The sequence below is a fragment of the Sarcophilus harrisii genome, chromosome 5 (assembly GCF_902635505.1).
Source record: "Sarcophilus harrisii chromosome 5, mSarHar1.11, whole genome shotgun sequence".
Taxonomy (NCBI): domain Eukaryota; kingdom Metazoa; phylum Chordata; class Mammalia; order Dasyuromorphia; family Dasyuridae; genus Sarcophilus; species Sarcophilus harrisii.
In genome coordinates, this window is record NC_045430.1 from 29,389,265 (window position 1) to 29,413,225 (window position 23,961).

Here is a 23,961-nt window from a genome sequence, read left to right on the forward strand (position 1 = left end):
CAAGGACCTGTTGGAAGAAATTAGCAAGAAACAGATTTCAGTTCAGCATAAGAAAAAAACTTCCTAACAACTAAAGAGGATGAAAATTAAATAGCTGGTTTGTTGATTTCCTGTCAGTGGAAGTGTTCACATAAAGCCTTGTAAGTGTGTTTTAAGGATGTTGTGAAAGATTCTTGCTTTAGATAGCAAGATTTAGATCAGAAATGTCAGAGACATTGTGATCTGCACATTTGGGCCGTGAATGGCAAATGTTTGATAAAATAAATGACAGTTTAGTACAATATAGATACTGTAAATTTGTGGGTTTTTAAGTCAGTTTATGCCTGGCAGAGATCCCTTTTAAATTTGAGTTTGGTATTATCGGTCTAGATGGCCTCCAGTCTCTTAGCAAATATTTCTGTGGCTCATGCACATTTCAGTTCCTTTTGGAAAGTGATTGATCCAATAAAAGTTTCATGTTAGAGACTGTCTTACATAGTGATGCTGAATGTGAATGAAACATAAATCTACAAGAAAATGCAATACATATTCTTTGTTTAGCACATCATCCTTTGCCAATTTCCTCAGTGAAAGAAAGGTATGGTCACGTAGAAGCAAAGCAAGCCCTTTAAGTTTCCAGGATTCCCATTTTTTCATACTGAGCTTGTAGGACAAGCTTGTAAGGAAGGACAGGCATTCTGTTTTTATAAAACCAAAAGTAATTAAGATAATTGGTGCTTTAATGGCCACTTGGACCAGGACAGCAGTCTTATTTGCTCTATGATATCACAGTTACTTTTTCAGACCTTTTCATCTTAGCATTAGCATCCACCTCTGAACAGCTGCTTTCTAATGGGCTAGATCAAGGGGTAGGAACCAAAGCCAAATATGCCGCTAAAAGAAATGGGAAAGCTTTACTGGCCAACAGAAGGGCCAGGAAAAGCAAGAGGGTTCATGGCAGTATGTTGAGAGATCTAGGAAGGAATGTCTCCTCTCCCGATACTGTTTCAATATCCTCCCCTTATTTCTGTATTTTTTTTTTTAACAGTGGAATTCTGCACCCTCTTTTTGGAACTTCTTAAAGACTAAGGTTGCCCACTCAGAAATTAGTAATTTAGGTGACCTGGTAGGATTCCATTTCCTCCATTCCCTCTCTTCTTCCTTCCCTGTCTCCCCGCCTTCCATATCATAAATTTTGTTTTTAGGTGATCCAAATTTTGTGCCTCTTTAATTTGAATCAGAAATAAAAGTTCTGGGGAATGTTGGAGGGAAAAAAAAGAACCATTGTTGGCAATGTAATAATCTTAACAATTAATAGATCAGAGAATTTTTAGAAACATTTACCTTGATGAATAAATCTCAAATATATTTATTTAAGAGTTGGCTTACATGATATAGTTCTTTTGTCTGTATTGAGGCCTTTACATATGTTAAAAAATGTAAAGCTGTTTTGTTATCAAGGTTAGTAACAGATTTATGCCATTAGTCTTGATAATCTTGGGTGTGTGTGTATGTATACATATATACACACATATACACATACATACATATATACATTCTAATTGCATGGAAAGATGTGGCAAGAATAAGTAATAAGCAATATGAATCCATCTTTTCATACTTTTTAAAAGTCTTCATTTCACACACAGTTGAGGAATAATTTTTTTTCTTTGTCAGATAAATACCTTTTTTTTTTTAAAAAAGTTAAAGCTTTTTATTGACAAAACATATGCAAGAGTAATTTTTCAACATTGACCCTTGAAAAAACTGCTGTTCCAACTTTTCTCCTCCTTCCCTCCACCCCTTCCCTTAGATAACAGGTAGTCCCATACATGCTAAATATGTTGTATTAATATCCTTTTCTACACTAACTTGGTTTCCTTATGTTTCCATTGCATTTAATCCTGTAATCAGAAATTTTACTTTGAGACCTACAACCTTTAAAATCTATCTGCTTCTCTTAAGTATTCAGTGACCATCTCCTTAAAGATGATTCCCAGAGATTTTATATATATAATATAATAAATGTATTTATATATATAAATTTATATATAATATTTAAAATATTATAAATATATATGTTTGTATATATGTAGCCCTCATCTATCCCCTAGACATTTTAAAACTCATGTATCTTAACTACCTCAAATACTCAAACTTTGCAAAACAGAACTGATGGCCTTTTTCTTCCAACTTCACCCTTCTAACTGGCTTGACTATTTCTGTTGAGGGTACCACCTTAATTTTCTGTCATTTAGGCTTTTACTACCTTGGAGTCAAGTTCTCCTCCTTCATCTTCTTATCCCCATGCCCTGGGAATTCCTAAATCTTTTCAGTTCTTCTGCTACAACATTCGTCACATCCATCCCTTGCCCTCTTCACATGCTCGTTACTGTGATTCAGCTCTACATTTCCTGTCACCAAGGCTATTGGCATAGACTGTTGGTAGTCTCCCTGCCTCAAGTCACTCATTCCAGTTCATCCTCCACTAACTGCCAAAGTGATTTTCCTGAATTGTAGATCAATTCTGTTCCTCTCCTATCCAGGAAACTCCAGTTTTGTTTTGTTTTTAATTTATTGATTGATTGAAAAATCTAGAAAAAATTTGTTGGTTTAATAGGTATATAGTAAGGACTGTGCTTTGTCTTATGACTGAGCTAACTTTAGTCTGCAAAACTAATCCCTCAAACCAGCATTCTTGAGCATTGAAAGCTTACTAACATTTGTGAGCACCTTGCAGCCAGACCTTTTTAAGTTGGGATGGTTGGTGTGATTCAGTAAGTGGCATGCTTCTTTGTCATAACTTGTAGAAATTCTTCTGGGTGGATAATTGAATGTTTTTGTTTGTTTTTTTAAAGATGAAACATATATCAGGATTTCTTTAAAAAATTATTTTGTTCATTTTAATATACTGATCCATTTTCAGTGTATTTATCATTGACTTATGTGAAATTCTCTTCAGAACTTCAGCTACCTCTTTTCTCCTCCTTCCTTATACTTTGTTATTTTGAAGATAGGCTAAGAGGACTTTCAATTGAGGCTTTCCTTTTTATTCTACACAGGATGAAAACATTAAATTGAAATTGAGAATGCCTGATTCAGAGCTGGGAAAAAAATATATAGATTGTATTCTGTGAAGTCTTGTAGGCTCATGTATTGGGAAGCTTGATTATAGATCAAAGAACATCATCTAAATGTAACTTCATCATAAACATGGAGGCATAGCTAAATAACTAAAAAATGCCATTTTAGAAATAGAAATTGTTTTGAAATTTATCATCATTATTCAAACAATTGGTTTTGGATAGAATTAATTATAGTTAAGTAAACATTTAATTATAAGGATATTACAGAAATTACTCAATTAGCATGCCCAGTGATGTTGAAGCACTGGGAGGAAAGATTGAGTAATAAAGAGTGAAAATTAAATTTTTTATTTAAGTAAGCTAAGAAAAGTTGATGATAGCTAAAGTCACTCTAAGCACTTATTGTTGTTAGTCTTATTGTTGTTCTTAAACATCATGTATTTAGATAATTTTTGGATGAATTGACAGTGATGTAACAGATCCAGATTCTGTTTAATTTTGATCCATGTACAGAACAAATTTTCCACATCCAGCATACATTTAAGCCATCATCAGACGATGATGAGATGGATGGAATGAAATATGATGTAAAGTGCTCTGGACTTTGAAAGTAGAAGGTCCAATTATATGAATTTGGACAAATCACTTTGAGAAAGCTTAGTTTTAGTTTCTACATTTGTAAAATGGGAATAATGTCTTAAGTTTCTTTGTAAAAGTGTTTTGAGGATTAATCCATATGGTAATATTAAATAATATAAATATTATATATATATATATATACACACACATACATAAAATTGTTCATTAGGTATTTTGAGAACTTGCTCTAATAGTACTTTGGCTTCCTTCTAATATAAAACAAACCCAGATATTTTAGGGCATTACTTAAACTAAGAAATGTGGAATCGTTTGAGAATCTTCTCTGTATGTTTCTGTCATGATGCAACAACTCCTGGAACTTAACAGACTAGGTCTTAAAATAGACGCTTTGTGTTAGCTGTAATCTGCCAGGTCTTTCCTGAGGAAACGGGAATAGAATAATCTGGATGTGTCCAAAAGTTTATTTGGGTAGCTTTTAGCCACCCAATGCTTTCCCACTGTGCCCCACCATTTCTCCTCCAAAAAACCCCAAAAAACAAAACAAAACAAAAAAACAAAACCGCATATCCTAGACTAAAAATAGTTTTTGTGTACAAGGCAGTTAGAACATGACTTATAGCTTTTCAAGCTAAAATACCTCGTTTTTAACTCAACCCTCTCATTATACAGAAGACAAAACTGATGCTTTGAGGCAGTAGGGTTAGGTCCCCTTCCTCTCAAGCCTGTACTCTTTAGGTAGGGCAGTATTAGAGACAGGGAATGGTTTTGTGCAGAGATTTGCTGGCTGAGACTTAACATCTCTATTTAAAATTATTTTAGTTATTAAGCATGTTTCCTTAACATTGAAAGACTAGAATGCTCTTGATCAATGCCAGGACCAACTATGATTGTTTTGTCTGATGTACTCTCTACCTTCTACAAAAAGATGATGGATTCAAGATACATAATAAAGTGTGCATCTTGAGAACTAGTCGATGTGAGACTTGATTTTGTTTGGGTATGCACGTATGTATGGGTGTATGTATGTATGTATGTATGTGTAGACTGAATAATCTAAATCACTTTTGTTCCAGGGAAGATTCAAAATCTGTGAACAATAGTTCAGTTTTCTTTTTTTTTTTTTTTAATACTAACAGCTTTTTATTTTTAAAAATACATGTAAAGATAGTTTTCACCATTCACCCTCACAAAACCTTGTGTCCATGTTTTCCTTTCTCCTCTCCTCTTCCCTTCCCTAGACAGCAGGTAATCCAATATAACTTAAAAATGTGAGTTCTTCTAAACATATTTCCATATTTATCATGGTGAACAAGAAAATTCAGTTCACAAATGAAAAATAATGAGAGAGAAAAAATAAGCAAACAACAACAACAAAAGATGAAAATAACTATATTTTGATCCACAGTCAGTCTCCATGGACCTTTATGGATGCAAATAGCTTTCTCTGTCAAGTCTTTTGGAATTGCCTTGAATCACTTCATTGTTGAAAAGAACAAAGTCCATTCACAGTTCATCATCACATAATCTTGTTGTTGCTGTGTACAATGTTCTCTTGGTTCTACTTACTTCACTTAGCATCAGTTAATTAAAATCTCTCCAGGCCTTTCTGATCATTATGCTGATTATTTCTTGTAGAACAATAATACATTGCATTCATCTACCGTAAGGTCCTTTTCCATGTTTTATGATTTCTTTTGATACAGGCCCAGTAGAGATACTGCTTGATCCAATCTGGCCACAAAGAATTAGCCAATGAATGAAGAGGTTGTGGTGGAATCATACAACTCTCTGCATTAAGTAACAAGGCTTGAAGGCTTCCTACATCCCCTCCAATATTTATCTTTTCTTGTCCATCTGATATAATTCTCTGCCCCGCCCCCTCCCTGAGGCAATTGGGGTTTAGTGACTTGCCCAAGGTCACATAGCTAAGAAGAGTTAAGTGTCTAAAACTAGATTTGAACTCAGGTCCTCTTGACTTCAGGGCTGGTGCTCTAATTCTTTGTGGTCACGTTAAGCTTGGCTTATTGGTGACAAAAAGATTGCTTCTCATATCTCAACTATTTTTATTGTAGATATTAAATAGACTATCTATAGACAATCAAGAATGCATTAAAATCTGAATCAGCCCAACTCTGGGAATCATCCACATTCAGACATAGAAGCAAAAGAGAAACCTGACAAAAATCAGTTGCTTTAGTCTACAATGAGAATATATACTCAGTAATTGGAATAAAAGGTGAAAGTTAGACCTTAATTTATATACATTGCTTATTTGATTTTTTGATCCTATGTCTGACTTGTACAGTTATATAGAGTACTCTGGAAATTATGGCTTAATTTTTTTTTTATTTTGTAAAGAAGCAATGTGGAGTAGTGGTTAGGATGTAAGGCCTGAAGTCAATGACTTCTGGGTTTACATCCTGCCTCAGGCATTTTTTCAGCTATATATGCTATATAACCTTTGGAAAGTCCCTGGAATCCCAGTTCCATTATCTGTGAAAAGGGAAAATAGGCTCTGCCTCACAGTTTTTCTAGGACATTTCAAATACCAAATGACTAAAAGTACTTCCTATCTTTCCATTTAGTTGCCAAATCTTGCCAGTTGTCTTACCACCATACCTCTCATCTGACCACTTTTTACATAGCTCTCTCTTTAATTCAGGCTGTCATCAACTCTTGCCTAGATTTTTCAGTGGCCTCATATGTCCCTCTCTGCCTTATATTCTTAGCACTCCAATCTATCCTCCACATTCTTGAAATAATTTTCATTAAATTTCTTAAAATTCGGAGGCCATGTCACTCCCCTGGTCAGTAAATTCCATTGACTTCTATTGTCTCTAGGATTTACACAGAAATAAAAACAAATTTTAAAGTCCTTAACCTAACAACTACCTTTTTTATGGAACCTCTACCGATCCTCTCAACTGCTCATTTCCTCTTTATGAAACTATCTTTTATTTAACTTTTAGTTTTGGGACTTTTCTTGGCAAAGATACTGGAGTAGTTTACCACTTCTCCACTTCATTTTGTAAATGAGAAAATTGAGACAAACAAGGTGAAGTGATTTGCTTAGGTTCACACTGTGTGTGTGTGTGTGTGTGTGTGTGTGTGTGTGTGTGTGTGTGTATGTATGTATGTATGTATGAATGAAATGAGGTCAGATTTGAACTGAAGAAGATGTCTTCCTGACTCCAGGTTTATTCTATATACTGAACCTCCTAGTTGCCTTTTGTTTAATTGCTTTGTGTTTATTTATATTCTCTTCTTATTTATTCTATGTACTGAAATTGTCTCCTCCATCCCCTCCCTGCAATCCTTCCCTTTTCCCTAACTTTCTTATTACTTATCCTTCTAGTCTTCAAGGGCCTCAACTTTCAGTATCATTATTAATCTTGTGTTCCTACTCTATGCCTACCCCCATATCTATTGCCAAGTCCTCTATTGATTCTACTTTTGTAACATGTTCTCTGTGTGTTCTCTTTTCTTCTCTTGACACTGCTAGCAGCCTGGTTCAGGCTCTAATCATTTTATACCTGCTTTGGTTGGTCTTCCTGCTTTAAATATTTTCCTATCTACTTACCCTGTTGCATTGATCTTCCTAAAGTGTGGGCCTGATCATGTCACCATTATCCTTCTTCTCCCTTCTTCATTAAACTCCAATAACTCCCTAATCTCCTCTAGGATCAACTATTTTCTCTGGTTAACTCCTATGCCTGGAATTTCCTTTTTCCTTCCTGCTGCATTCTCTATTTCCATTTTCTCTGCACGTGCACGCGCACGCACACACATACACACACACACACACACACACACACACACACACACACACACACACACAAAAATCCTTTCCCAGGTATAGATACTCAACTTTCTGTTCCCATTCAGTATTCTCCAGAGGCCTGCCATATTTAAGTTTTCTAAATTTCTGTCCATCTTCTTAAGAAGAAAACTAAGCAAGCAAACAACAATCTATGGTTAGATTTATCTAGGATTTATAGAAGTAAATCGAAATGCCCTGCTATTATAGTTTTATTTTCTATTTTTTATATTTCTATTTCCTTTTGTAACTCATTTAATTTTTCTTTTAAAAATCCCAATGCCATTTGGCATTGTTAGTAGAGTACTGGATGGTTCACTTAACTTCTTTGGGTCTCTATAAAATCTCAGAGTAGTTATAAAGATCAAATGAGATGATTATTCTGTAGACCTTAAAATGCTTAGAAATTCCATCTGTGATTATTTTAAATTATTATCATATTACACATGCATTGTCAAAGGGCAACAGACACTACCTGTGTCAAACTCTTCTTCCAGAGTCCTTGAGTCATTATGTTAGGCCAGATAGTTCTGATTCTTTTGTGGTAATCTGTTGGCAATTCTGTACCCACATTAAGACATATTTGTGAGAGTGAATTAAAGGGAGAAGGGAATTTGAATCCTGACCTCCCCAGATTTAAACATTGATCAGCTACTCTCATCCTTTTCAGTGAATTACACTAGAACCTCAGTACTTTTACATTGCTGTTTTCCACCGTGAAACTGTATCTTTCTTGACTGAGGAATAGATTATTTTTGAGAAGTGTTGAAATGTTTATCATTTGTCAGCTGAATCTTTAATGAAAAGAGGGATTTGAAGAGCTAGGCTGTCTTCACTATACCTTCTAGAGATTGCTGCATTAAAAAGTTTTGGGTGTGTGTGTATCTACAAACTATCAGTGCTTCTAGGTTAACAAACTAGTTGCTTTTATCAATGTTATTGATATTGTCAGTGCTGCTATTTCAGGCTGGCTCCTTAAAATTCCTTGTGGGTCACAAACTGGTTTATATTTGGCTCCATTATTACCATTTACTGTACTTCTAAACATTATAATCATGAAAGCATCATTACGGGTAGACTAAGGTCCTATTATTATTATTATTTTTAACATAAAGGTTTTCTGAATTCAGAGTGATTGAAAAACTCTGGTCTATATCCAATAACTGCATCTGATGCTACCCTGATTGTTCTTGCATGGTTGTCTAGTTTATGCACATGGCTGGATCCACTGGTCTCTTCCCAAACTGTTGCTTGCTAGCACCTTTTGTCTTAGGCCAATATATCCTCACCCAGATAGGGTCATTGGTCACAATAACAACTTTCATTTATATAGTGCTTTCATAAGATTTGCAAAAATGGTTTCCTCACAACTATCTTTTGATTAGGTAATCGACAAATATTTGTTGATTGAATTTTAAATCAAAAACACATTGTAGATTAAAAAAAAAAATTAAGGCAGCTTTAAAGTTCATTTTTAAAACAGAAATAAAACTCTGGGGATCTTTGATAAGCATGTGATCAGATTTTCCAGATTAATTTGAACAAGAAATATATACTTAATTAAGCTTGCAGGATCATACTCAGAAATTGCAATTCAGATGTCATAATTTAGATGTGTTTTTATGGAGACTGACAAAAATATAGTTCTTTACCAAGTTCTGCATAGTAACTTGTTTTTTTTGTTTTGTTTTGTTTTGTTGTTGTTATTGTTATTGTTGTTTGTTTGTTTGCTTATTCAATTCCTCTGCCGTGTTCCTGGATCTTGGGATGTGCATGGAATGAAATTTTTGGCCCCCCGGGATGATAGAGCCCATTGTGAAGAATGGCAGGCCTCCAGCGTCACACAGTATGCACTCCTTCCTCCACCAGTACACAGGCTCTTTCAAGAAGCCCCCATTGCGGAGACCACACAGTGTGATAGGGGGAAGTCTCGGCTCCTTCATGGCAATGCCCAGAAATGGAAGCAGACTTGGTAATTTATTGTGGATATTTTATTTTTACTTTGCGGTCTAAATCTTAACTCAACTCCACTTGGTGATTTATGTGAACTCATCAAGCAGAAGGAGCCAACTTGATAAGCTTGTTTCCTAGTCCATTGCAAAGAGAAGCAACAGGATGTTGGATTTAGGAAAGTGATGTGCTGCCAGATGTAGGTAAAGTGACAGTTATAAGTAATAGTTTCCTTGTTACAGAGGAAGAAGGCTAAAAATGCGGGGAAAGAAACATCCTTCATAAGACTCGGCCATCTAGGCCATTTTACTGTATAACACAGAAGTAACCTTGAAGTTATCACTCTTTTATCACCGAGCAATGTTGTGGCCCAGGATTTTAGTCACCCATGATTTCATTGGGCTTGGGTGCTCCTTCCACTGGAATGGATCAGTAACTTCCCTCCTTGTCTTTGTCATCTTTGAAAGGTATTGTGTCCCCCAAAGCTTCCATACACATTACTTGGTGATCAGCTTTCTGGTGAAAAGTTTGGTAGTCCTCAGATGTGGCAAACACACAAAGAGTTCATCTATCCTGGCTGTTTTTTCAATTTCATGAAATTATGTTCTGAGGACATATCCATCGTGGCCCCTAGTCTGTGTAGTAAGGCATTAGAGAACTAGAATGGAAGGTATAGAGAAGGCAGGGAAATGGAAAAAGACATTTTCGAAAGATTTGAACCAAATGGCTTATAATTTTTAATTTTTTATCAATTTAAAGGGCTAAATTTTATTATTTGAAATAATTCCTTATGTGAAATGGCTTTATTCCTTAATAACAAATATTAATTGTTCATATTAAATATATGGCTTTTGATTCCTGAGTTCAAAATAAGCTTTGGAAATTCATCATTGGCATTAAGATAGCCGTGGGAACAACTTTAAGAAAGAAATGAGTCTCATTTAAGTTTTTCGTAAATAAAGGTGTTAAGTTCACAAAATCATTTTGACACATTTTGGAATATAGATAGTTACAAAACACTTAAGAAACACTCAGAAATTAAGGGCCCACTGGTTGTTTGAAATAAATTTGAAATAAAAGGAGAAGATATGTATTCTTACCAGGAGACTCCTACAACAATGACATCACTAGTGAAACAAAAAACCAAAGGAAAACAATTTCTATAAAGAAAAAAATCAATATTTAACAATAGGAATTTGAAGCCTGACATTAAATACTTAACCAAAACCAAGTATTATAGACTGACAGCTATTTATTATTTCTAAAAAGCTCAATCTTAATTTTCCGATTATACTTTTACATGGCTATCATATATTTTTATATGTGAGACATATGCACATTTTATATATATGTTAAATATAGTATATGTGTCAATATAGTCTAGCTTTTTAACCATTTTGTTGGTGTTTGTGAATAATCAGGGACAAAAGCTGATTTTTATAATTATTAATTAGTCTATTAAACTTGACTGTAGGCTATTTTGTATTCTGATTAATAAGATTAGTTTGTTTAATTATGTTGTTTAATCATTCTCCTAGCTCTAAATATAAATAAATCTAATTTAGAAAACAGTGGCTAAAATTTTATAAAATTCTACTCATTATCAGCATAATTTTATGGAGTAATTCGGTAAGTTAATGATTAGATACTTCATTTTCTGACTAGGGAAACGTAGCAATTGAAACCAGCCCTGAAGTCAGGAGGACCTGAGTTCAAATGTGGGACTGTGTGACCCTGGGCAAGTCACTTAACCTCAATTGCCTCAGCTGCCCCCCCCCCCCCCCCCCCCCCCCCAAAAAAAAAGAATTTTTGAAACCACCTGTCAGTTGCCAGTCTTTAATATTTATTTTAAGTATTTAATTGTTTATGTAATTAATTTAATATAATGCAATTCTAATTATTTTTTTCTGTTTATAGAAACTTTTTTTTATTTTATTATTTTGTTTTGACTAGTTTCATTGTTGCAGGATTCTCCTGGTGAGGATGCAGATCTCTTTCTCTTCTTCAACTTAGCTCTTGGAGAATTGTCTAGGGTCCTCACTGAGAGACTTTTTGCCTAAGGCCATGGCCATTTGTATTTGGAGTAGAATTTGAGGGGCAGCCAGGTAGAGGTAGGCCCTGAATTTAGGAGGATGTAAGTTCAAATCTGGCCTCTGATACTTAATGCTTACCAGCTGTATGACCCTGGACAAGTCACTTAATCCCAATTGCCTAGCAGCAAGTAAATAAAAGACCTTGAACCTATACTTTGCTATGTGAGTGTAGATTGTCTTTTCCCTTCCCTCCCCACCTTTCCCCTCTTTTTAAAACAGGATGATATATATGTTGAAGAATTCCAAGATGATCATTTTAATGAGGCTTTTATCAGTGTTTAATTGCATAAGATATTTTATTAACTTGCCTGAGAGTTATGTTTATGTTTTCTAGGAAAAAAAGAGAGGAATTATTGCTAAATGTAATATGGTTCTATTAACTAATGTAAAAATTAAAAGATATTTGATTAGACAATTTTAGAGGAATACTTTTGATGAAAAATGGGAAAAGGATCAAAGAAAACACAAGCATAGGTTAACACCATCCATATGCTTTTTAATTTACATATACAAATTATATTTGGCTGCATTATTTAAATTTTCGTTTTATTTTTATTGATGTTACATCACATTGTTTTCTTAATAAATTATTTATAATAAGTTTATATATTGAAAACAAGACAGCAAGTCCTTATGAAGCATCTCTAGTGTAGAGGAAACATGGTAAGTGTTGAAAGAGATAAAACATTTAGATTAAATGAAGTTCCCACCTTAATGTGACTGTTAGAGGAATGGGATTACAATGCATGCTAAGAGCTTAAGGGAAATATAGACAGAATACTTTCTGAGGTTCTTTAAAGAGGTGTCTGTCTGAAATACCAAGTCAAAAGTGTCATTCATGACCAGGGAATGAATACCTGGGAAATCTTTATTTAGCTTTTAAAGAATTGAAAAGAATTAAGTGAAGAAAGGGGGAAGGAGAGAGCCTTCAAGATATAGCAGGTCTAGAGAGTAAAGATGTGGAAATAAGAATAATCAAGATCTATTTTGACTAGAATATAGAATACTTGAAAGGTTCTATGAAACTTGAAAGTAAGTTGACATCAGACTGGAGATTCTTGAATAGGAGGCAAGTTGTAGGGATTGGAATGTGTATGAGTCTGTGTATAAGCAATTCTATGAGAGATGGATTTGAAGGGAGAGTGAGTGGATATAAAAAGTTATATTAAGTTATAGCAGTAATTGTGACATAAGTGGTAATTGAGGAGAAAGTAATGGTACTCATCAAGCATTTTAAATGTTCATTGATTTATATACATACATATAATTGTACACACTTTTTTTAAAGTTTATTTTTATAGTTAGTAATATAGCTGACATCAGTACATAGAAGTAAAAAGACCTTTTCCCATGAAGTTACAATATTTTCATTTCTTCAGTGGTCTCAGAGTTGTTAATTATCACATTGGCTTTGGACAGTTCAATATTAAATTATTGTAAATTTTTAAAATTATACTATATAAATTTTTCTTGAGCTACATACATCTTAAGTGGAATTAATTCATTGTTGGTCATTAACATCTGTCTTGCCATTTTATTTTTTTATGAGCAATGTCTCTAAAATCCAACTTGGTGACTATTATCATGAAAAATAGAGACAAATGTTTTTTCATCTTCTATTTGGGCCAAAACTTATGAAGCAATTCCTAAAACACTTGAGGTGTTTAATATTTGTCACTCATAATCTAAAAAATGTCAACTTCCTAACTTAGCATTAAGCAGAGCTAAGTTTTTAAAACTTGAATGTAGACAATTTTTGGAAATATAGGACGGTGGTGAAAAATCAGGATTGAAAACTTTATATAGGATAATACTTAATGTCAAAGCAGGCAAACTCATCAAGCAAGTTGAGTTCAGAGTGAACCTACAAAGAGAAAAAAGAAGAGCCGAGGGTATAACTTTGTGGCAGACAGAGTTAATGATCAAGAAGTTAGTTCAAGGAATGGAAAGATTGGTCAGAGACATAAAAGAATTTCAAGGAAGTTGGGGTGTTCAGCAATGCTGAAGGCAACCCAAAAATTGGGGTTGAAGAAGACTTAGAATGCACCAAGGAGCTTGTCAGGGAGTGCAGTAGTAATCTTAAAGAAAACAGTTGCATGAAATGCCTCATGTGGAACAAGAAAAAGAGAAATAGGATCAGCAGGTATAGAACCATTGAAAAGAACAAGAGCAGCAGAATTATTTACTGGCCTGATTAGTCTGGATTAAATTTAAATTAATTTAGGCTGGTTAGAATTCATTCTTTGTTTCATCAATTGATACCTGAATCAGAAGGTAATTAAAATGTTCAAGGGTTGAAGGAGATATGTGAAGGTGGGTTTTTTCTAATTTTATTTTCCATAATATTGAGGTAGGTGTCCATTACTTTTTGAATGTACATAATGTATTTTATCCAATATAAAAACAATACTCTCGAAATGATCCTTTATAAAACTTTCATTTTAAACCTCAAAGTACTAAGCTGTTAACTAGAATCACTTTGAGAAAAAAGGTTTTTTTTGGTATTAAGTTAATTAAGTACTTATACTAAGAGACTTGGTTCTTAGAATTTAAATGAAATGTATTGCATAACTTTTGCAATTTAGTTGAAATTAAATTATAATTTTACTTGCAATAATTGAAAACATTCTCATGAAGGGTTTAATCCATCCTCTAAGGAAAATAATGTGCTTTTTTTATGGCTCAGATATTGTTCATGAAAATTTAAAAATGGGATCAGATGGTGAAAGTGACCAAGCTTCAGGGACTTCATCGGATGAAGTTCAATCTCCAACAGGTGTTTGTCTCAGAAACCGGATACACAGACGAATCTCTATGGAGGTAATAGTTTTTCTGCATAATGTATACCAAATAATGCCTATTGAATCATTCTAAACCAATATATTTACATGATTGAAGAAAATACAATCATTGGTTGTTGATATATTTCTTTTTTTTATTAATCTTGACAAACTAAAGGCAATGTGTGTAGCCTAGTAAATACAAATCACCTAATTGTAAAGAAGGGACATCTTTTTGTTGGACATCCCTTGAAAATCCAAACTAGGATTTGTAGTATCAAGATATTTTGTAATTTGGAACCTTTTGCTAAGACAAACTCTTTTTAATCAGTTGATACTTGCTTTGGCTACATGTCTTGGAAAATTAAACTTGATTCCTCTTTGTTCTGTGTGGACTCAGTTTTACATAACCATAGTAAGGATGTTATTACTTTTTCCTTGCTTCTCCCATTTCTTTAAACAGATATTCTAAGATATAAAAGAATAAGTAATTACTTCATAAATAAATGTAGACATACTTTTTTTTTTTGTATCTTAGATTAAGTATCAAATACCATTTTCCACTGTTCTTACAGTGTGCATGTTTCTCCATTTCAAATAATAAGATCGTTTTTTCATTTTTCTTAATCAGATTATCACTATTCAGGGGTTAGTGTGGTATTATAAAATTCTACATTTATCTTTAGGCTAAACTCTAGAATGCTTTTGCAGAAATAAGTGATTGTATTTGATATTCCAAACCTCTTCTCTCATTAACCTTCTCATTCCCCTATCATAGGTGAGGAATTTGCCTCTTACTTTTCTGGGAAAATTAAGCCTGTTCACCATTAATTTCCTCTTTCCTCCCCCTCAAAACTCTACCTAAGACAATGAGATGTCCCTTTTCCTTACGAGGCTAGCCTCCTTACATCTGTCTTCTGATGCCATCTTCTCCTGGATTCTTCAGTTGATTGACCCTCAGTGAAGATTACATCTGCAGTCTAAAGCTTCTCATGTATTGGTTCCTCCTTTATTATGTTCAGACATGCCCAAATGTCCCCAGCCCTATAAAACCTTCACTACACTTCGTTGTTCCTAAAAGTACTCATTAAGTATGTCTTCTGCTCTCTCAGCTATATTCCTAGAAAAGGCTGTTTATACTCAGGCTTACATTTTCTCTCTCTTTAACTTTTTGCAGTCTGGTTTCTGATCTTATCACTCAAATGAAATGAAATTATTCTTACCAAAAGTTACCAGCAATGCCTTCTTCTCCAGCTAATCTGGTCTTTTATTAGTTTTCATCCTTCTTCACTGCTCTGCTAAAATTGTTGCTTTTGGTCACTGTCTTCTGTATACATTCTCTTGTCTCCTTAGCTAGTTTATCATAAATTTCTTTTTATTAGTGATTTGGAGCATTTTTTCATATGATTAGGGATGGTTTGTATCTATTCAATCTAGGCAATTTTTATCTGTTTGCCTATTGCAGAATGATTGTATATTTGTGTCAGTTCCTTAAATATGTTGGATATCAGTCTTTCATCAGATGTTTGTTATCTCACTCTCCTCCTCCCTCATCCCCCTCCCATATTCCCACTGATTTTCCCCTCTCGCCCCCCATTCTCTCTACATTTATTTTGTTCATGCAAAAGCTTTTTTGGGGGTAGAAAATATTCATTTTGTCTTTTGTGATCTCTTCTGTCCCTTTTTTGATTATGAATTCTCCCTCAGTCACAGATCTAAAATTGTTATACTTATCCATTGCATAGAGTATGAACGATAAATACTGGAACCAGTAACTGTTATCTTCAATTCTTTTACTTTTTCTCCAAAAGGATTTTTGGGTTCCTTCTCCTTGATTTTTTTTCTAGATGATTTCATTTGTTTTCCATAGTCTTCAGTTTTGAAGTTTTAGAGTTCTGTGCTCTTAGTACATTTTTCTATTTGAGGCAAACTACCAAACTCCCTAGTTGAACTATTTCATCCTTCTATAGGAATTATAACAGTACCATATTTTTTTCCTCTATCCATAATAGAAATATTTAATAGGATCAGAGGATCGTAGAGCTTGAAAGGAGACTATCTCCAGTGCCTTCATTTTGTGAGAGAATTGAAGAACAGAAAGGTAAAAGTATATTTAGCTTGAAATCATACAATGACAAACTCAAAATAACTAGGATGCCAACCCCATGATTTGGAGCTCAGTGCTGTTTCTGTTATGTGTGTATACAAGCCTGAGATTGCTTTTCTGGTCAAGCCTTGGGTTTTTTTTTCCTTCTATATCCACTTGTTTCTTACTTATAGTGATTGCCAATGGCATTATTCTTTCTATTGTTTGTACCTACATATGCTTTTCACCCTGATTAATTCAGATACTGAAATGCTAAAACTTAAAAGGCAAATAGACCATTTACATTTAGTCTTGCTGGGTTTGTTGTTGTTGTTGTTGTTGTTGTTGTTGTTGTTGTTGTTGTTGTTGTTTTAAAAGCTAATTGTAGCCTTAATATCTATCCAAAATGATCAATTTTAAGAAGAGGAATATGGGATGTTACTGTGGCTGTTGATTGTGTAGATCTCCTAATGAATGATTTCCTCTGAAATTCAGACATTTTCATGTAAGTTGTTTTCAAAGAGTGTGGAGCAGCAACAGATTTGTCCCCATTTCACAGAAGATAAAGTATAGAGAAGTTGTGATATGACATGGGCCATGTAAATTTAGTAGTGTTACATAAGTAGAAAGGATGTGTTAAAGACAAGATTGACATTTGATTACCTACAATTCAGACTGTATTTTCTGATGTCCTTCAACTTTACACAGTAAGCTTTTGTCTAATCAGACATCCAGATTTTTAAGTTTTGCTACAACAGTGAAAAATCCTGGTTTAGGTTTATAACAGGAGATCAAATTTTGATTTGGGTATGTGTACTACAAGTACCCATTATCTTTCTTTTCCTTGAAGGAACAGACTTCTAGTCTGTAATACATTGCCTTCTATACTGGGAAATTTGATACATTGCCTCTTAGGGATGTCCTAGATAGACTCTTACAATGATGAGCAATCAGATCATAGTATGTTATTAAGTACAAGGCAGAATTTGGACTTCTGTGCTCTGACCTTAATCTTGTAGATATTTGAGTTGAAGCAAATGAGTGAAAAACCCTTTCCTTTTTCTTGTATTCTTTATTTTCTAAAAGGAAAAACATTTTTCTTACACTTTGAGGCTTAGTATGTTTTCAAACCACTCTGAATTCATATTGTGAATGTTCAAAGCTGTGGATGCATAGATTATTTACAAATACATTGTCTTTACTAGAAATATGCAAGAAGAATAAGAATTTACTTTAGAATACTACTCATGTGAATAGTGCTTTTTAGCCACAATATGGTGAGTGAACATAGTGATGGACTTCAATCTGGAAGACACTCAGATTTTCCTCACTCACTTAAAGTGATATGGCATTGGCCTATTCCAGCTTCGGTTTCTTCAATTTTAAATTGGAGATAATAATAAAACTTGCCTCACTGGGTTTATTGTGAGTATCAAAAAGCTTTTTGTAAACCTTAGAGCATACATTTTTTAATATAAATATTGTTATTATTGACATTAGAGATGGATCCTTAGGATGCATGTGCCTCTGTTATTGTCTTATATTTTTCGTATATGCCTACCCCATCTTCCCTGAAGTTAAAAATTTTCACTGTGTGACTCTTACTCATAAGATCTTATTCAGAAGGAACTTGAAAATCTACTTGGTCAAGGCTAGACCCAATCAGAAATCCCCTTCCTACCATTTTAAGCCTTTACTTGTTGATCTCCATTTGTGTGAGATAGCGTATCCTGAGGTTGCCTTTTATTTATTTTTTTTTTTTGGCCACACTCATGGCTAACATATAGCCACATTTGCCTCACTTCAATTTTAATTGATTATTATTACTAATTGATTTAATTGATGATTATTACTAGCTCTGCCATTTGGAACCAAGTGGAGCAAAATCCTAATTCAGCTACATCACACTTTTTCAATTCTTATAAGCTGTCATTCCTTGGTTTTCTCTTCTAGGGAAACAAATCTAATTACTTCAATCAAATTCAATCCAGTGGCATGATCATTCTGTTCTATCCCTCTACTCTGTTGATGTTTTTCTTCTTTAAAATAATAATATGAAAATTCTCTCTGGGAGAAAGCAGTTTTCTCGGGGAGGTTTTCTGGAAGCAGCTTTAGTTTCAGTTACAAGTAAATAATCACCCAAAATCGCAGCCAGCTGATAAAAGTTCAGATCTTTTATTGTGTCTTTCAATATAGCCGGGTTAGCTCAGAGGCCTATATCTCTTCTTGGTTCCAAGAGCTCTTGTCCTTTGCTTCTGCCTCTGCTTTCTTCAGCCTCCAGCCAGCACCAAGGTAGAAGATGAAAATGAATCTCTCTTGCCTCGGAGAGAGGGCTTGTGGGCTTCCTCCCAGAGTGCTCCTCTCCAACCTCAGATCAATGTTCCGAAGTAAGTCTCTTGAAGCTCTAAGAGTTTCCTCTATATATATGATCTCCCAAAGATTAACTCTTCCTCTAAGAGAATGGGATTATGGGTTACTCCCAGAGTGCTCTCTGGCCCTAAGGGAGGTTTCGATATCTCATACTAAACCCTGAAATCTCCCAAACGTGTGAACTCCATTGAGTACTTAAATACTTATGAGCTCTCTAAAGGTGTGAACCCAAGCATTATTTCTATCAGTTGTACATAGTACCTTGTTTCAAGTTGGGCCCAAAATATCTCCTAAGATCAAATCAATCATATTGAACCATGCTGAATTAGATAATTATTGTCTCTATCAACTCTAATGGCTTAACAGTTTGTAAAGATTCCAACACTACTCCAAGCAAAATAACATTTTACATGGAAAAAAATCATTGTGCTTGGCATTTTCCTCATGAAAAAAAAATTATTTGCCATTTCATAAGAAAACACCAGTGACATTTTCATTCACTGATAGCCAGAAGATTATATATATTCTAAACTCTGTAAAGTTTCCATTAGGCCAGATTATATAGATCATTGATCTGATCTTGTTAGTCTTGATTTATCTTGGACTAGTGAACAACTCATATAAAATTTTAGAATGATTGTACTGTATTAATATTAAGTCAGTTCACGTTGTCACGGGCATACTTTTTAAAATCAGTTCCAGGCCTGTGGATTGGCCTGTGCAAAAGAATAGAGACAGAAGATTCAGTGTTGACCAGTTTTCTTGTCTGTCAGAATGTGGGAGGGGAAATAATGTCCATTGAGTTTCCAAAGATCATTGGAGCTAGGTTGTGTTAGGCTCAAAGAGCTAAACAGAGGAGTTTTATTGGAGCTTTGAAGCAGTAGGGGGACATTGGAATTGATTGAGGACTGGAGTGACGTGGTCAAATCTGCTTATAAGGAAAATTTCTTTGGTAGCAGTGGATAAAATTGACTGAAATGGGAGAGGTTAAATCGGAAAAACTGATCAGAAGACTAAATAAGAAGGGATGAGGGCCTCAACTGAGGGGCAGAAGCAGTCAAGTTGAAAGATTAGGTTGGAGGAGAATCCAAGAGATTAAAAGGATGTGGGAGGGAGGGTATTGGAGGTTGGGGGGGGAATGATGAGCTCAGTTAAGTGTTTCATAGGTGTCTGGGACATCTCAACTGTTTGAAATGTTCCATAGGCAATTGGTGACATAGGACTAAATAAATTCAAGGGATGGACATGGACTATATATACACATATACATACACACATACAGATACAGACATTGTATAGACTCTTATACTTAAAACCATTGGGAAACATTGTTGTAGCGAATAGGAAGTACATAAAGGTTTGGAGCAAGTCTGACCTGTTCACATGTGCATTGGAAAGATTGTTTTAGTCATTTTATGAAGGATGGAGGTAAAAATGGTCAGAAAACAGTTGTATCTTAGATTTAACACTAGAAGAAGAGAACAGGAAGATTTTCTATTCCAGGTCTCCATAGCATCCACATCTTCCTCCCACTTCCTCTCCCATTTTACAGATGAGGTGAATTTGACTGGTCTGTGAAATGTGTGTAAAAGAATAAGAAATATGAATGGCTAGGAAGTTCATGTTTTATTGAGTTGGCAGTGGAGAGCCACTGATAGTAGCCAGAGCTATATTATCGGCATATCCTGCCTAAAGGTACCTATTGCTATGAATAAATGATCTTGGCTGCTGCTTGGGCCTTTCCCAATGAGTTAGCACAATATTTGGACCAGAAGTCCTTCCATTGTAACTGGAGGATTTCTTGCAGGTGTTGCCATTTCTGATTCCCTACTGTTTAAGGAAGAATTAGGGGGAGGAGGAAGGGACATTGGTAAGTCGTGGGTGACCTTGCAAACCACAATTTTATTAGAACATTAACTGCTAAAGTCCAGATTGGTTTGAGGCAATAAGTGAATGATGCATAAGTCAAAATAGTAAGGGTGGACTGTTCTTCCTATAAGTTTGGTGGTAATGAGTGGGAAAGAGGATAGTAGTTCAGCAGAGGGGAAGAATATCAGGGTCAAAGGAAGTTTTTGGTTTGAAGCCCATGGTGAAAGTATTAAATTAAATCTTTTACAGTAACTTAAATCTGAGCTTCTTCTTTAAGGGTAATTGTGTTTGTTTCCCTTTAGAAAAAGGCATTTCAAGTGACAGGACAAGGCTGATGTTTTATGAGACTAATCTTTGGGCCAAAACTTGTGGTAGGCATTTTTCTCCTCTTTGATTAAAAGCTCCATTAGTCATGGAAGTAATTGAGTAACCTCATATTTATGGAATCCAGTTCTTGAATGACTGAAATGATTGTATACTCTTCCTGCCAAAATACCAATTTGTTGTGAAGTATTTGCAGTGTCAACCCTTGGGCATGCCTGAACTGTTTTTATCTCTCCTTCCTACTCCAAAAAAAAAAGAAGAAGAAAGAAATCTGAAATATGGTTGAAATTATTTTGGCTTTGTCTATCTCCAGATTTTGTTTTTGAAAGGGCCATTTTTGAATGTTGTCTGCTATACATTAAAAGTCATATTTAATATTTATAAAAGATTTTCCTGTGGTCTCAAGTTCCACGGTCTGAAGATTATATGGCTCATAAGTGGCTACGACACTATTAAGAACAACAGTTGGGAGTCAATCTCAAGTCTCCGCTCTTCAAGTCCAAGGTTTTATTTACTATACAAGGCTGACAAGGTCCAATGCTTCCTTCACCTCAGATTTGGAATGGAAAGACAAGTGAATTTAAAGATTTGGGGTTATTTTGGCCTATTCACGATTAACCATCTTCAATAAAATCCTCCCCTTTAACATTCCTACCACAGTAGCATTTTTTTATTAATTACATTTTCTACACAAGGTAGCAGGATTTAAGGACTGGATTAGCAAGAAAGATTTTGCATTTTTTTCAGCAGGGATGGCATGGTATTGCATTTCATTTGACAAGCATAAAATCAATCAACATTGGCCTGCTGGACATTTCAAGTGCCCTCAGTTACTAGTTTCTTAAAGCAGTATTTTCAGTACTTCTAATTGCTTCTTAAGATCATTTTGGTACTAGTAAATGTTGTCCAATGTAAATATTTCATAATTGCTTTATCTGCTTTTTAATAAGCAGTAATTGGGAGGAAACCCATATGTAGTCCTCCTTTATTTGGATTCATGGGAAAATGTAATTAATTAAAATACTACAATGGTAGGAATGTTAAAGGGGAGAATTTTATTAAAGATGATTAATTGTGAATTTGTTCTATTCACAATAGAACAACAACAAAAAAGAACCAAAACCAAATCTTTAAATTATCTTTTCATTCCAAATTTGAGTTGAAGAAAGCCTTGGGCCTTGTTGGTTGTGTATAGTAAATAAAACCTTGGATTTGAAGAGCAGAAACCTGAGATTGAATCCCAACTGTTGCTCTTATTAGTGCCGTAGCCACTTATGAGCCATATAACCTTTAGGCTTCTCATATGTACAAGGAAGAAGACAATACAGGCAATACCAACCTCACAGGGTTTCCTGGGAGAAGCACTCTTGAAGGAGGATGGTATTGATAGATGCATTTGATTTTTTCTGTCATGAACCTATCATGGGCCTACCTCCGTGCCCACTTCAGTTCCAACATTTTCTGCCTATGAGTGTCAATACCACTGTATTTCATAGACAAAAATTCCTTGGGGGTACAAAATGTGTTCACAGATTAAAGGAAGAAAAAAATCATTTGAGGAGGGAGAAACTACTGATAACTGAGATAATTTAGGAAGCCTAAGCTGAGCCTTGAAAGAAACTTATTTTTCTGTGAGACAGAGGAAATGTATCTCAGGTGAGGGATGTGGTCAGATATGCATTTTAAGACAATTTGGAATGAGTATGCAATGAATTTTGCGGTCAACAGAGAACAGTCGGAAGGCGAGCTCTTACTAGTTCAGGTGATTGATGATAAAGGCATGAAATGGGTAGTAGCAAGATATAGGGATTGAAGGGGATGGTTGCAAGAGATGTCATAGAGTAGATTCAATAAGACTTAGCAGCAGATTAGATCAAGGAAGGTTGTCATAAAGTAGTGAATCTCTGGCCTTTGCTGACCAAAAGTGATATATCCCTGATAGAATTAGAGAGGCTTGAATTAAGGACAGGCTTAAGGAGAAATTTGATTTAGACATACAGACTCTGAGCTGCTGTTGACATCCATGCAGTAATGCAGAACTGGGTTTCATGAGATTAGGACTGGTAGACTTCTACCTGAGGTGAGAGTTGAACCTATGGGAGCAGATTAGACTACCAGGAAAGAGAAGTTCTTGTGGAACGTCTGTAGTTAGAATACATGACACGAGTGATTATCCAGTAAAGGAGACTAAAAAGGGGTCACAAAGGCAAAAAAGCTACCATTTTTATAGCATTACATGCTCTTTACATTCATCCTCTATTACCTGTCCTGGCCTTGCTCTTGCTATCTTTAGGACATACCTTTTTTATATAATGATTGGTGGTTTAGGCACATCAGTCTCATCAGATAAATTCATTGTGTCCATCTTGGTGGACTTGCTTCTCTTAAATTTCATTCTTGAGCATCTTTTCTGTCTCTTCATTTGACTTATCTATAGTTTTTTAGGTTATAAGATTATTTTTATTTTTCCTTTGAACCATTTGAACTCTGCTTTCCCCACTTTTCAGGTGAATGTCAGATTTTGACAGATTTTCTGTCTTAGGTAACAGACTTTATACAGGAGTGGTCACTTACCCTAAAGGTCCCATCATTTTCACAAACACCAATTCCTTGTTAGTAAGAATGAGACCTAGAATCAAATTTCTTCCTGTTACTTGCTTTATCTTTTGAGGCAGGTCAAGAAGTTATTAGTTCTTTAGTTTTTGGAGGATCGATCTGCAGCAGATGTATAGATAATTAAAAGTGTTTTTTGTTTATGATTTTGTTGTTGTTGTTTTTAAACCATATCATGAATCTGTGCTGGTTTTGTGTTCTATGCCCTAAACTCATCTCATGTTTCTTTCTGTCCAGGTGATGATATATTCCAGAGTCACTTCCAGGGGAAAATTCCATTTTTTTTCCCATCATGGAACAATACCTACTTTCAGCCAAGATTCCCTTCTTTAGTTCCTGAATTTTGCCACATGATTATACTTTGTTAACATATAGCTTATATAGTGCTACCTGA

At 34.7% G+C, this 23,961-nt stretch overlaps 1 protein-coding gene across 3 annotated transcripts in view; it reads left to right on the plus strand.

Moving 5' to 3' along the window:
- CDK17 (cyclin dependent kinase 17) overlaps positions 1-23,961 on the plus strand; it is a 144,813-nt gene that overhangs the window by 68,066 nt on the left and 52,786 nt on the right. For 2 of the 3 annotated variants that reach the window (XM_031939815.1, XM_031939814.1), the window contains 2 exons: positions 9,290-9,454; positions 14,212-14,345. In XM_031939815.1, the coding sequence (XP_031795675.1) occupies positions 9,290-9,454; positions 14,212-14,345 (299 nt within the window). The remainder of the gene's footprint in view (positions 1-9,289; positions 9,455-14,211; positions 14,346-23,961) is intronic. The other variant, XM_031939816.1, reaches the window with a different exon arrangement.